This window comes from Zootoca vivipara, chromosome 2 (genome assembly GCF_963506605.1).
Source record: "Zootoca vivipara chromosome 2, rZooViv1.1, whole genome shotgun sequence".
In the NCBI taxonomy this organism is placed as follows: Eukaryota; Metazoa; Chordata; class Lepidosauria; order Squamata; family Lacertidae; genus Zootoca; species Zootoca vivipara.
In genome coordinates, this window is record NC_083277.1 from 104496628 (window position 1) to 104508864 (window position 12237).

Genomic DNA, 12237 nt, shown 5'->3' on the forward strand with positions numbered 1-12237 from the left:
ACCTGTTGGGTGTATGTTTAAAACAAAGATAGCCAATGTGATGCCCTCCAGATGTTACAACTTCCATCATCCCTGATCATTGCTGGGGGTAGGGAATTGCTGACTACTCCTATAGGTACTCCACTGTAGTGCCAAAAATATTTCTGTGCCTGCAAGACCCCCCTGGAAATTTGTCCTTTAACAGCAACAAAACCTTTTCAAAACTAGTTGACTAATGTATATTCATCGCTTGATAACCTGAATGAGCGAATCCCAACACCATAAACATTACATCGCCTTACATCACCTCTGATACTACAATTTCAATAGATTCATTTCATGTTTTTGTTTGGCTCCAAGTCATAAATTATGAAAATGTTAACAACTCAGTCCTCCATATGAACTCCATTGAGTTCAATGGGACCAACTCCCAGGTACGTGTTTGTTGTGTGTGTGTAAAAATGCTTTACTGGGAGTCAGTCTCACATACTTCAGTGGGGCTTACTTCTGAGTAGACATGTTTAAGATTACATTGTCATTGATGATAACCCAAGCCATCTGCATGTGTTTGAGAGACCTAGTTCTAAAATATCAATAGAATAAGGCCAGCAAAAGTAAAATTTAATAAACATTTAATAAACCATATCCCTGTTTTTTAGTGCTCCATATTTAAGATAATCCAGTTAAGGTCTTACAATTCATCCCCAAAATATACTGGTTCAAACTTTGTATCTCAGGGAAGGAAATCCTATCCTACAGTTGTGGAGCAGCCAAAGAGAGGAGATGGGAACAGTGGGAACAGCTTACTGTGCTTGGCTGTGATAATGTTTTTGCACATCAACACAGAATTATTAAGATGACATTTTCAGTTGATCCTAGCTTAAAGGTAGCATTATAAGAAAAGAAGAGAGATTAGCTAAGGTATACAAGCGGAGATTCCAAGCAGCTTTGGACGTTTTCAGGTCAAAATTCAGACCCTGAATTCCCCCTTTAAAGTAACAGAAAGCCAATGCTGATATGTCCCTAAAATGTCTGATTTCCATCGACCTCTACACACAATTGATTACTTTGCCATCCTTGTCCTCTCTAAAACTATAGTTTGATCACTCCCTAAAATATTATTTCCAGAGCAGCATCAATTGTTCATAACACCAAAGTGTGATTAAAATTCATGGTTTTGAGTCAATCAACAAGTGACGGTATTGAAACCCCTTTTAAGATTGGAAGCCTCCCTTGGTGGCCACTTTCAGACCACTTACAGAATGTCCTGGGGAGGTTGAAAACACACTCGATTCCAGCTACTCTATCCCCATTTCCACGTGGAGAAATCATGAAAAGCAGGTCTCGGGAGCTGCACGCTCAGCCATAGATGTCAGAAGATGCGACTGCGTTGAAAATCCGTTGCTCAACAACCTCGGAAGAGCAACTGGTAATCTCAACGGACTCTGCTAGTTTTGGAATGGTTGTGGAAACAGCCACGGCACTGTGTGTGATTTATTGTTGTTGAAACCCTGTGCAGTGCAGGAAGGGAACACGGCGCCTCTTTCCGTTAAGGTAGCACCAGAAAAGAGAACATTGGTGGGGTCTGTTTTTTTCGGGGGGGAGGGAGGGGGAGGAATTGGAACCAAACGAGTTTAAACCTTGCAAGCCCCAGGCTCTCGCTTTCTGCAGTGCCAGGGAACTTCGCCTTGCCAAGAGAGAAAAGTCAAGCTCAACTGTTCCAAACACCCATATGCAAACACCCCTCTAAGGCTGAGACGCGTCAAGAGTTAAATTGACTGGCAGCCCGATCCTCAAACCAGTTAAACAGGAGCCCTTGGATTTAAGCCGGCTTAGTCCTATTGAGTGAGAGCTAAGCCCTGGAGAGGCCCAGGAAGCCGAGAGGCGGTGGGGGGGGGGAATGCAATAGCCCAGGCGCCATCCTGCTCCGCCCTGGATTAAAAACCTCGGGATTTGAATTTTATTAAGGGGTGTGCAAGGGGGGGGTGGGATTGTGTCTGCAGGGCTCGAGATCCTCAGGGGTCCGCGCGGAGGAAAGAGCTGTGGGGAGCGGTGAGTTTCAGGGGCATCTGGGCAAAGGGGGAAGAGCTGACGCGGCTGCAGGGGAGGGAGAAAGGGGGGGGGAAATCAGGCGGAGCCGAAGAGCAAAATCCGGGTTGGGGGGGGAGAGGGGAGGGCTGACAGAGGAGGCAGCCGGAGGGGGGGGCTGATTCCTTTCCACGGATCTCTGCAGATCTGCGTGGAAAGCTTTGCAGGAGCAAGGGGAGGGGGACACACGCACACACTGGTCTCGCCTCTTCTTTGTGGAGTTGGGAAACGACGGCCGTGGTCTGTGCAAGCGGGAGGGGGGCCTCGCTTGTGTGGGGCCTGCTCCATGGAGCTGCTTCTCTCTCTCTCTCTCTCCCTTTGTCCAGCGTCGAGCCGTCCGCCCCCAACTGGCTGCACCGAGTCCCAAGCAGCCAGGCTTCATGGATGCCATGCCTTAAATGCAATGCTGCTTCTGCTGCTACCACCACTACTAATAATAAAAATGGGGAGGGGAGGCGGGGTGTGGGGGGGAGGGGAGCCATGGTGGGATTAATTTAATTCCGAAAAAAAAGACAAAAGGAGACAATCCAGAGTTTTGCGTTTTGCTCGCTTGTTCGCCGAGTGGGAGGGAACGGAAGGAACCTTCTTTCTGCTGAATGGTTGCATTCAGGGGAAACTCCCTCCAGCGGGAAAGGCAGGATTCCCCCAAACTAGGGTTTCTTCCACCAGATCCGCGCGCCCCCCCCCCGCGCGCTTTGCTTACGGAACACCCCTTTCTTTAGGACTCCCCATTTCCAGCCACTCATTGAAGGAAGAGTCCCATCAGACTTTGCTAGTTTAATTGGGGTGGGCCAGAAATGGATAATACCGGTAGGATCCATGCACAGGCCCCATTCTCACGCACTTGAGGTGGAGAGTGGGTTTTGTTTTTGAATTGGGGAGGGGGAGCCCCAGTGGATACCGCTGCCTGGTGGTGGTGGTGGTGGGGAGGGGGAGCTCTGCAGAAACGTACTGTATTTAACTCCTGAGCCGATTAAGGAATCTGCATGCTGAGCCTGCTTTTGGTCCCTGAGACAATAACACCTCTGTTTTCCCCCTTCTGCTCCATTCCTACTCTCTGGGCTACTCCGCGTCTCATAAGAACTAAAAACAGCCGCCCTGCGACAGAAATAATTCAGGCAGCTCCCATGGATGGGAGAGGGATAAATGTGTCCCAACACAGCCATCCAGGGAATTGAGTAATATCTAATCTGACTCTTGGAGGCTGAGTGAAAGAAAACATTAAGAATGATTTCACCACATGTGTGTAGTTGTAATAAACTGGGCAGCAAAGATGTCCATATTGCGCATAAATTTGGCAGACACTTGTTGCCATGTGTTGCTCCCAGAGAATAACATGTATTTTTTTGTATACAAAAATAAATCCAACAGATTGTCTCATAACAATTAGTTAGCACACTCAAGCATCTTAAGAATTGATTTCCCAACATCAATGAACCAAATTCTGAAAGGAAGGAAGGAAGGGGGGTGGAGCTTCAGGAGTTGGACTGCTCCCACCCTCGTAAATCTTATCAAAAGATTTCTGGTACTATATCATTTTTTTACCCAAGTTTCCCCTTCAAAGACTCAGGCTGCAGACACAGCATCCATTTAAAGCACATTAGCAACAACACCCCAAACCCTGGGAACTGTAGTTTGTTAAGGATGCTGGGAATTGTCACTCTGTGTGGGGTGAAGCTTGTACCCTCCAACATTTCTCTGATGAAAATAAGGATGTCCTACCATACCTTCCAACATTTTTTCCAACAGAAATAGGAACGTCCTAAGGAAAAGTGGGACATTCCAGGATCAAATCAGAAACTGGGACTGCTTCTGTAAATCCGGGATGGTCCCTGAAAAATAGGGATACTTTGAGGGTCTATATAAGCTACACTTCCCAGGGTCCTTTTGTGAGGAGGGGGAAAGCTTTAAACGGAGGTTGTGTATGCAGCCTCACACCCAAGCTAGGCTTCATATGAACCTGGAACACACCACAACTTCAGTCTTGAAATGTGTTTTAAGTGCCAGAATTCTGCTTAACCTGTGAAAGAATTATTAAACGATACCTGTGGGAATGCAGGAAGCTGCCTATTTGTCCACCTAGCCCAGTGTTGCCTGCCATCTTACTGGGTTGCTCCAGCCACTCTGGGCAGCTCCCAACAAAAAAACAGTAAAAGCACAAAGCAACATCACACAAAAAAACAACTTTCCTCAACAGGGCTGCCTTCCGATGTCTTTTTCGAAACCACATAGCTGTTTATCAGTTTGACATCTGCTGGGAGGGTGTTCCACACTATCTGAAAGGGCCCTCTGCCTGGTTCTCTGTAACCTCACTTCTTGCAATGAGGGAACCCCCCAGATTAATTTTAATTATTATTTTTCTCTCTTTCTTTCTCAGGAACAAGCTGCAAGTATCTGAACAAGAACTCAGGCCTTGTCCGCAACCCTGCTGTTCAAACCCGCAAACACTGTCAGGAGCGTATTGTATACACTCGTAAGCACTAGATACAGAAAACAGGGGGGAAATAAATAAGAGTAGGAGAGGATTCCAAGTGTGAGAGTAGTTGAAGGGTTGGGCGGCTGAGAGAGTGGGGATAAATCTGTCTCCAGAAAGGTAAAATGGCTGAATAGTCGTGGGATGCGGCAGCCCTGGGTCTCCAGGTTCAGGAAAGGTTTGACAAGAAGACGAGGCCAGTAGCAAAAATGGAGAAAGAGGCCCCGGCAGGCCCCAGGCCAGCAGAGGGCTTGGAGGGAGCAGGAAGAGAGAGCTTTGCCATCCGTCCGGGAGCCATCCAGGAGTTACCTTGCTGGGCAGTGCCGCGCCAGGAGGGCAGCATACCTCAGCACCTGCAAACGCAGTGGCAGGATTTCCTGAAGACGATGCAGTCCCCTCGTGCAAGATGGGGGAACCCGCCATTGCCAGAGCTGACCTGCTGGGACGACCTGGTTGCTTTCGAGAGGGCGTTTGGCGCCTGCCAGTGGCCCAGAGGAGATGCTCTGAACCGGCTGATGCCAGCCTTCAGCGCGGAAGCCCGCCAGGCGCTGAGCAGCAGCCTGGCCTACAGAGACAAGCTAGACTACGGGAAGGTGAAGGCCGCCTTCCTGCAAGGGAACTCCACCGGCACGGAGATCCATCGCCAACGCTTCCGGCAGTTCTGCTACCAGGAGGCTGAAGGGCCCCGGGAGGTTTGCGGCCGGCTGAGGGAGCTCTGCCACTGCTGGCTGGAGCCGGAGAGCCGTACGAAGGAGCAGATCGTGGAGCTGCTGATCCTCGAGCAGTTCCTGACCATCCTGCCGCAGGAAATCCAAAGCCAGGTCCGGGATCGAAGCCCAGAGACCTGCGCCCAAGCAGTGGCCCTGGCGGAAGGCTTCATTCTGAGGCAGCAGGAAGGCGAGCAGCAGGAAGAACAGGTGAGGGTAGCAGCAAAAGCAGAAACAGGGTAAAAGTGCATGCCAGTGGTTCTCAAACTTTTTTCAGAATAAAAACTTGCTCGTGCCACACCAGGGTTTTTTGTTTTTATGATTGGAAAACAACAAGGATCTAGCAGCGCTCGATATATAACATAGAACACAACTATTGTTATTTATTGAATATATATACCACCCGAGACCCAGGGGTCTCGGGGTGGTTCACAGAATAAAATCAAGATATAAAACTACAAAATACATATATAAAGGCAACGACCCAATAGCTCCCCCCCCAAAAAAAACCATTTTAAAAGGGCATAGGATGTCAATCAGATCCACCAAAGGCCTGGTTAAAAAGGAACATTTTGCCTGGTGCCTAAAGGTGTATAATGAAGGCGCCAGGCGATCTTCCCTGGGGAGAGCATTCCACAGACAGGGAGCCACTGCAGAGAAGGCCCGTTCTTGTGTTGCCACCCTTTGGACCTCTCATGGAGGAGGCACACAAAGATGGTGATCTTTGTAAGATGATAATGGGACATCCAGAAAGTATAAAACAATGCAGCCACGTAAGAACGTGGATCATTCCCAAAATATAAATGAGCCTGTTACATATGTACCTTAAGTAGGTAAACAAACTCAGCGAGAGGCGTGAGCTTGCAGTATTGCTTGATGCTTTTGGAAAGATCTCTGCATATTCTGCAAAAAAATTTTTTTTGATACTATACTATTTACTACACTGAAATGTTTAAAGGTTTCTTAGATTGTCATTGAATCTTTCCACTACACTTGCTAGCCTCTCTTGCCACACCCTTTGAGAACCACTGTTTCTTTCTCCCCACCCCCTTTCTCTTTCTGCATGAAACCAAATGCCACTGTTGGGGTGTCATGTGGTTGGGGTTGTGGCTGCTGTCATGATAATAATAATAATAATAATAATAATAATAATAATAATAATAATAATAATTACTATTATTATTATTATTATTTATACTCTGCCCATCTGGCTGGGTTTCCCCAACCACTCTGGGTGGCTTCCGACAGAAGAATAAAATAATCGATTAAAGATTAAAAGCCTCTCTAAACAGGGCTCCCTTCAGATGTCTTCTAAAAATCTAGTAGCTGTTTTTCTCTTCGACATCTGATGGGAGGGCACTTCAAAATTCACCACTGTCCTACTGCATTTAACCCAGTCCTGTCCATCTGGACTGGCAGGAAGTTTCCTACCTTGTTCTTCATGATCTCACACACAGGTTGCTTTTAACTCTGCTGTCTCAGATCCATTGAATGGGTGTGCTAGGAATCGAGGTTTTCATAAATGCAAAGAACACCCTGTACCGCTGGGCTGTCAGCCTCTTTGTGAGCAGGACTTTCAATGCTGTTTCAGGGGCACGAGCCGTTCCAAGAGGTGGCTGTGGATTTTCCTGAAGCACAGAGAGCTCCGCTGGATGCCAGGCAGAGGCAGCTTGGCAGGGAGGCCAGGAAGCAAGATAAGGGCGGCGCCTGCCTAGTGGGTAAGGGTATTCTCCAGAACTCCCTCTGGTACAATTGGTGTTGAATTTTACAAGCTCTTGGTGCCCACGGAATAATGTGCTTATTCGCCAAGGGTGGAATTCTATGTTCCTCTCTTCCATTCATTCCGTCTGCACAATAATTTCAGCTCTCGAGACAGAACAATACCCCCTTTCCTCCCCGCCCCCATATGCTGTTCTGCAGATTCTCGGGACCCTCCCTAAGCCAATTTGGAGAGGGGGCGCTTGGGAGAAGGAGATTAGGCGACATCATGGCACAAGTGTAGTAAGTCCTGCTGCTGCTGGGTCTGATTAGGTGTATCCCACTCCTGGGGTGGATCTTCACTCATGGTTTATAATATTAAGGAATTAATAATTAATAATTAATAATGAATTAATTATTAATTATTAATTAATTAATTAATTAATACCTATTGAAAGCTTCCCTAAACAGGGCTGCCTTCAGATGTCTTCTAAAAGTCAGATAGTTGTTTATTTCTTTGACATCTGATCGGAGGGCATTCCACAGGGCGGGCGCCACCACCGAGAAGGCCCTCTGCCTGGTTCCCTGAAACCTCACTTCTCACAGGGAGGGAACCACCAGAAGGCCCTCAGAGCTGGACCTCAGTGTCTGGGCTGAGCTGAGTGAAAGGGGTGGAGACTCTCTTTCAGGTATACTGGGCCGAGACCATTTAGGGCTTTAAAGGTCAGCACCAACACTTTGAATTGTGTCTGGAAACGTACTGGGAGCAAATGTAGTTCTTTTAGGACTGGTGTTATGTGGTCTCAGCGGAAGAGTTAAGGAATGGTTTTCATAACTTAGAAGGACACATTACATTCTACTTTTAACGTTCATAATGTGTTATTAAAATGGGTGCTGCAGAGCAATGAGGAACCAGCAGTACGGAAGCAGCATTTTTACAGAGAAAACAAGGAAAGGAATGGTTTTTAATTTACCAGTATGCCCTGTGACGTTTTAGAATGATATATCTAATATCGTTCTAATAACGTTGAAAAGGTCGGTGTAGATCCAGCCCTAGTTTTTTTGTCCCCATCTTCCGCCCACCTTTGTAATGGCCCACGGCCCAACATTGTCATTTGCCTCCTCACCCTCCAGGCACCACCAACACAGCCAGCAGAACCGAGGAGCAATTTGAACATCGGGGATCAAGGAGGGAGGAAGTAGAGGAAGAGGCGGCAGCCCCCGCAGCCCCAGAGGGAGCCCAAAGGAAAGAGAAATCCCACCTCTGCATCGAATGCGGCAAGAGCTTCACCCGACCCTCGGACCTGGCCAAGCACCTGAACGTCCACACAGGGGAAAAGCCCTACCTGTGCGTCGAGTGCGGGAAGAGCTTCAGCCAACTCTCGCACCTTACGAGGCACCAGAAAATCCACTCGGGGGAGAAGCCCCACATCTGCTCCGAGTGCGGGGACACCTTCAGCCAGCGGGCGTACCTTGTCAGTCACCAGAGGAGCCATTCGGGAGAGCAGCCCTACCGCTGCTCCTACTGCCAGAAGTGCTTCAGCCACCAGTCGGCCCTGAAGATCCACGAGCGCAACCACATGGGGCAGAAGCCCTACGCCTGCACCGACTGCGGGAAACGCTTCGTCTCCTCTTCCTCCCTCACCACCCACAGGAGGATCCACACGGGCGAGAAGCCCCACGCCTGCAGCGTGTGCGGGAAGAGGTTTATCCAGCACTCGAACCTCGTCTCCCACCAGCGGACGCACTCGGGGGAGAAGCCCTTCTCCTGCAAAGTGTGCGGCCGGAGGTTCGCCTACCCTTCCGACCTCACCAGGCACCAAAAGATCCACACGGGCGAGAAGCCCTACCCGTGCGACGAGTGCGAGAGGCGCTTCACCAGGCTCTCCGACCTGATTACGCACCAGCGGATCCACACGGGGGAGAAGCCCTACCGCTGCCTGGAGTGCGGGCGGAGGTTCAGGCAGAGGGGGGTGCTGGTGAAACACCAGAAGTGCCATTCGAAAGAGAACCCAAGAGGAGGCGAGGCGGCGGAGTCCCAACCCGGCAGCGAGTTCAAACTCTGCGAGATCAAGCAAGAGAAAGAAGAGCTGGAGAGCCTGGCAGAGTCCAGTTTGATTCCCTCTCCCAGCTCCTGATGCTCATCATCACTCTCTCACGCTGCTGCACCAGAGGGAGCAAAGATCTCGTAGGCTACCCAGAGGGGTTTTCACTGTGCTTTTCTTTCTTTCTTTAGTTAAATAGTTCTTTTGGTGCTGGCTAAAACTGGTCCCGAGAGTAGTTAGCCATTGCCGTCTGCCGCTTGGCCTGTTAAGGGATGTTGGGAACCGGAGTGGAGTATGTGCATTTTGTGGATGGAGAGAAAGGACACAAGCAATCCGCCTCATCCTCTCCCGCTTCACACGGCTGAATTGCCTGCTGTCACGGTGACCTTTGGAAGAAGCGGAGGCGAGGTGTGTACAGCAGTGAAATACACCTCTCCAAAGTAGCTGGCCTGTCTGTGTTTTGGCTGGATGCGAAAGGAACGAGAGGAAAATAGGATTTCCTCTCTGTTACCTTGAGGGAGAAGTTGTCTACTTTGCACGTCTCCAAAGCATAGATGGGACAATGACATCTTCAACGCCAGACATAGTTGCTGGGCTGGGCTGGAAGTGAATGCAGCTGCCAGGGAAAAAAATGAAGCCAGGGGTTGGGGAAAGGAGTCAGGATACCATAAGACCAATGGTTGTGGGGGCTGGGAAGTGTATGTGTGAGGTGCACAGCAATAATAATGGCATGGGCAGGTAAGCTTCCTTGCATTGTAGCAATGGTGGCGCCATCTTCTCCACATCTCTAGGCATTTGTGCAAAACCCAACGGGCAATCAAACAAGACAGGACTGCCGACCGTCACCTGCTTTTCATTCCTGCTCTTGCCCCCACCCCCACCTGATCACATCCAGACAATATGAGCTAGTCCTGCTCAGTTAACGGTATAAGAAGTTGCTTTAAAAATACTCTGGTCATTTGTAATGCCCAATCCGGCTGGCCACAGCTCCTCAAGCTCTCAGACAGGAGTCATTCTCAGGCTTCCTACCTGAAATGGCAGATGGTAGGGATTGAACCCAGGACTTTATTCCACGCAAGTTATGGGTGCTACCACCGATTTATGGGCTCTGAGCTCTGCTGGCTACAGATTAGACCCGAGACCTTCTTTTTTTTTAATGGCAAGCAGGCAGTCGCAGATCAATTGCCAAAATCGATTTTAATTGATTTTATGTAAGCCACTTTGGGAGCCTCTTTGGCTGAAGAGTGGTGTACAAATGCTCTAAATAAATACAAATAAAATATACGCATTGCCCCCTGCTACCCAGCTCATTAGCAGTTCGGCAAATCTGAAGTAGGCAACAGATTAATATATACCTCCCCATCTCAGTGTTATAGGAGAAGAAATTATGGGGCTGTACACTGGAGGAGAGGGGCAGGGCCTGCAATAACTAAACTTGGCTTGTGAACACTGAGATCCTGGAGCAAACAGAGCAATAGGATTTGCTTGGCTTCTGTTCATTCATCCTGAAGCTTTAAATATGGAGATTCGGTGATGGGAAAAGTGTGTCCTGAGAAATTGCCTCTGTTGAAGGCCTCAGAGCCCCACCAGGAGAAAAAGTTAGCTACCTGCTTTATTCAAGTGATTGGCCTCTTAAAAACTATTCTTGTTAGCATTTGAATGGAACTATTTGGGTTTCTCCCGAGAGCAGGATAGAGATTAGGTTAGAGAGTAACTGTTTGTTGTTCCAAAGCTGCAAGGTATTTTTAGAATGAATTCACCCAAAACCTTGGAATGGAACCGGCAAAAATATATATGTAAAAGATCTTTAGGCCAGGACTGTGTGTACTTTATGATTCTGCAGAGGTTTGGGAATAAACACGTGGTGGACCTCACCTTTTAATTTGAAAGGTTTTTGACTTTCATAGTTGAGAAAATAAGCTTGGAAAGTATGCAGATAGGAGGGAGAGCTCTGAGCCAAAAGCGTAGTCACCAGGAGACAAATAACTGGTGCCTTAAGAGGACAATCCGAACCCTGTCTACTCAGGAGTAAAATCCTACTTAATTCAATTGGACTTACTCCTAGGTAAGTGGGTTTAGGATTGCAACCTACTCTCCCCATGGTTGAACAAGCAGAATGGTGAGAATGTATGCCAATTTATAGACACCAGAGAGTTTACAGTATGTTTTCTTGGCATAGGACTTGGGTTTTCCCAATACAGTTCCCACAGCCCTACTTTTATGGAACTTCTGATATATAGAAATACTTTCAAATGCGGATGATTTTAATAAATAGAATCCTAAAAATTACTCTGGCCCATTTTTAAAACATTGAGTTTGTACCGTACTCGCGCGTGGCAGTTGTAAACCGTGTGTCTCACTCATATTAGGCATCTTGGGAACCTCTTCCTTTTTCAGGGAAACAGGGTATAGTACATGTATCTTCACAAGCACATCCGCTCATTTCTGATGAAATGAAAGTGTGTGTGTGTGTGCGTGTGTGAATGAATCGGCATGTGTGAATGAATCAGCATGGCTTTGTAAGAATGGGGAGCCAGCACAAAACTGGCAATAATCCAGTTAGGAAAACAAGAGACCAGACTGTTAAATTACTCATGTTTATTTATAACAGACCTTCAGCCAGTACAGTACAAAACTTAACAGTAGTATAATCTCCATTACACAAATATGTACTTACAATATATTACAGATACAAAAAAGCTTTTGCAGTAAGAGGTTTTTCTTTTATTTAAAAGTGAGCTTAACCCCACCAAAAAAAAAGGAAATAGAGTGCGACACCAGCAAATCCAATAACAATATACAAATGAAAGCTTGTTAGAAAGAAGAGAAGAATATTGTAGCGGGTTGGGGATATTGCACATCTTTTTGTTCTTCATACATCTGGTTAAAAAATATATAATATTTACACAAGTTAGAGACCTGGAGTTTTACAAAATTTCCAAGATTTGTTTTTTTAGGCTCTTCATACAGGTGAAAGCAAAAATAAAACAGAACACTGGTTTTCTTAGAAATTTTAGAGCTTTGTTTCTCTAAAAACAAACCTGTTTCCGTTTTCACAAAAGGGGAGAAGCAGGAGGTAAGTTGTGAAGTCTGAAACAGGATTCTTGCTCCCTGATTCATCACAGAAGCAGGTTTAAGAGAGATCCGTACCATTCCACAGTGCAGTAAATATAGTTCAACAGTGATGAGCTGGAGATCTTCATTTAGCTCAAGAACTACACAATATTTCTGATAATTTTTTAAAAAA

The 12237-nt window shown here is 47.2% G+C and overlaps 1 protein-coding gene across 1 annotated transcript; it reads left to right on the forward strand.

Annotated features, from left to right (window-relative positions):
- The first annotated feature begins 1611 nt into the window (after positions 1-1611).
- Positions 1612-12232, forward strand: LOC118079612 (zinc finger protein 436-like). Its single transcript, XM_035103946.2, has 4 exons — positions 1612-2031; positions 4445-5457; positions 6839-6965; positions 8080-12232. The coding sequence occupies exons 2-4, from the start codon at positions 4750-4752 to the stop codon at positions 9081-9083; spliced, it is 1839 nt and encodes a 612-aa protein (XP_034959837.2). The 5' UTR covers positions 1612-2031; positions 4445-4749; the 3' UTR covers positions 9084-12232.
- Positions 12233-12237: the final 5 nt, after the last annotated feature.

Excerpts from the sequence above, each read along its gene's own strand:
- LOC118079612 (XM_035103946.2), top strand. The coding sequence starts at position 4,750 with ATGGAGAAAGAGGCCCCGGCAGGCCCCAGGCCAGCAGAGGGCTTGGAG. Across the intron at positions 5,458-6,838 it reads GCGAGCAGCAGGAAGAACAG|GGGCACGAGCCGTTCCAAGA; the intron begins GTGAGGGTAGCA and ends ATGCTGTTTCAG. Across the intron at positions 6,966-8,079 it reads GGGCGGCGCCTGCCTAGTGG|GCACCACCAACACAGCCAGC; the intron begins GTAAGGGTATTC and ends CTCACCCTCCAG.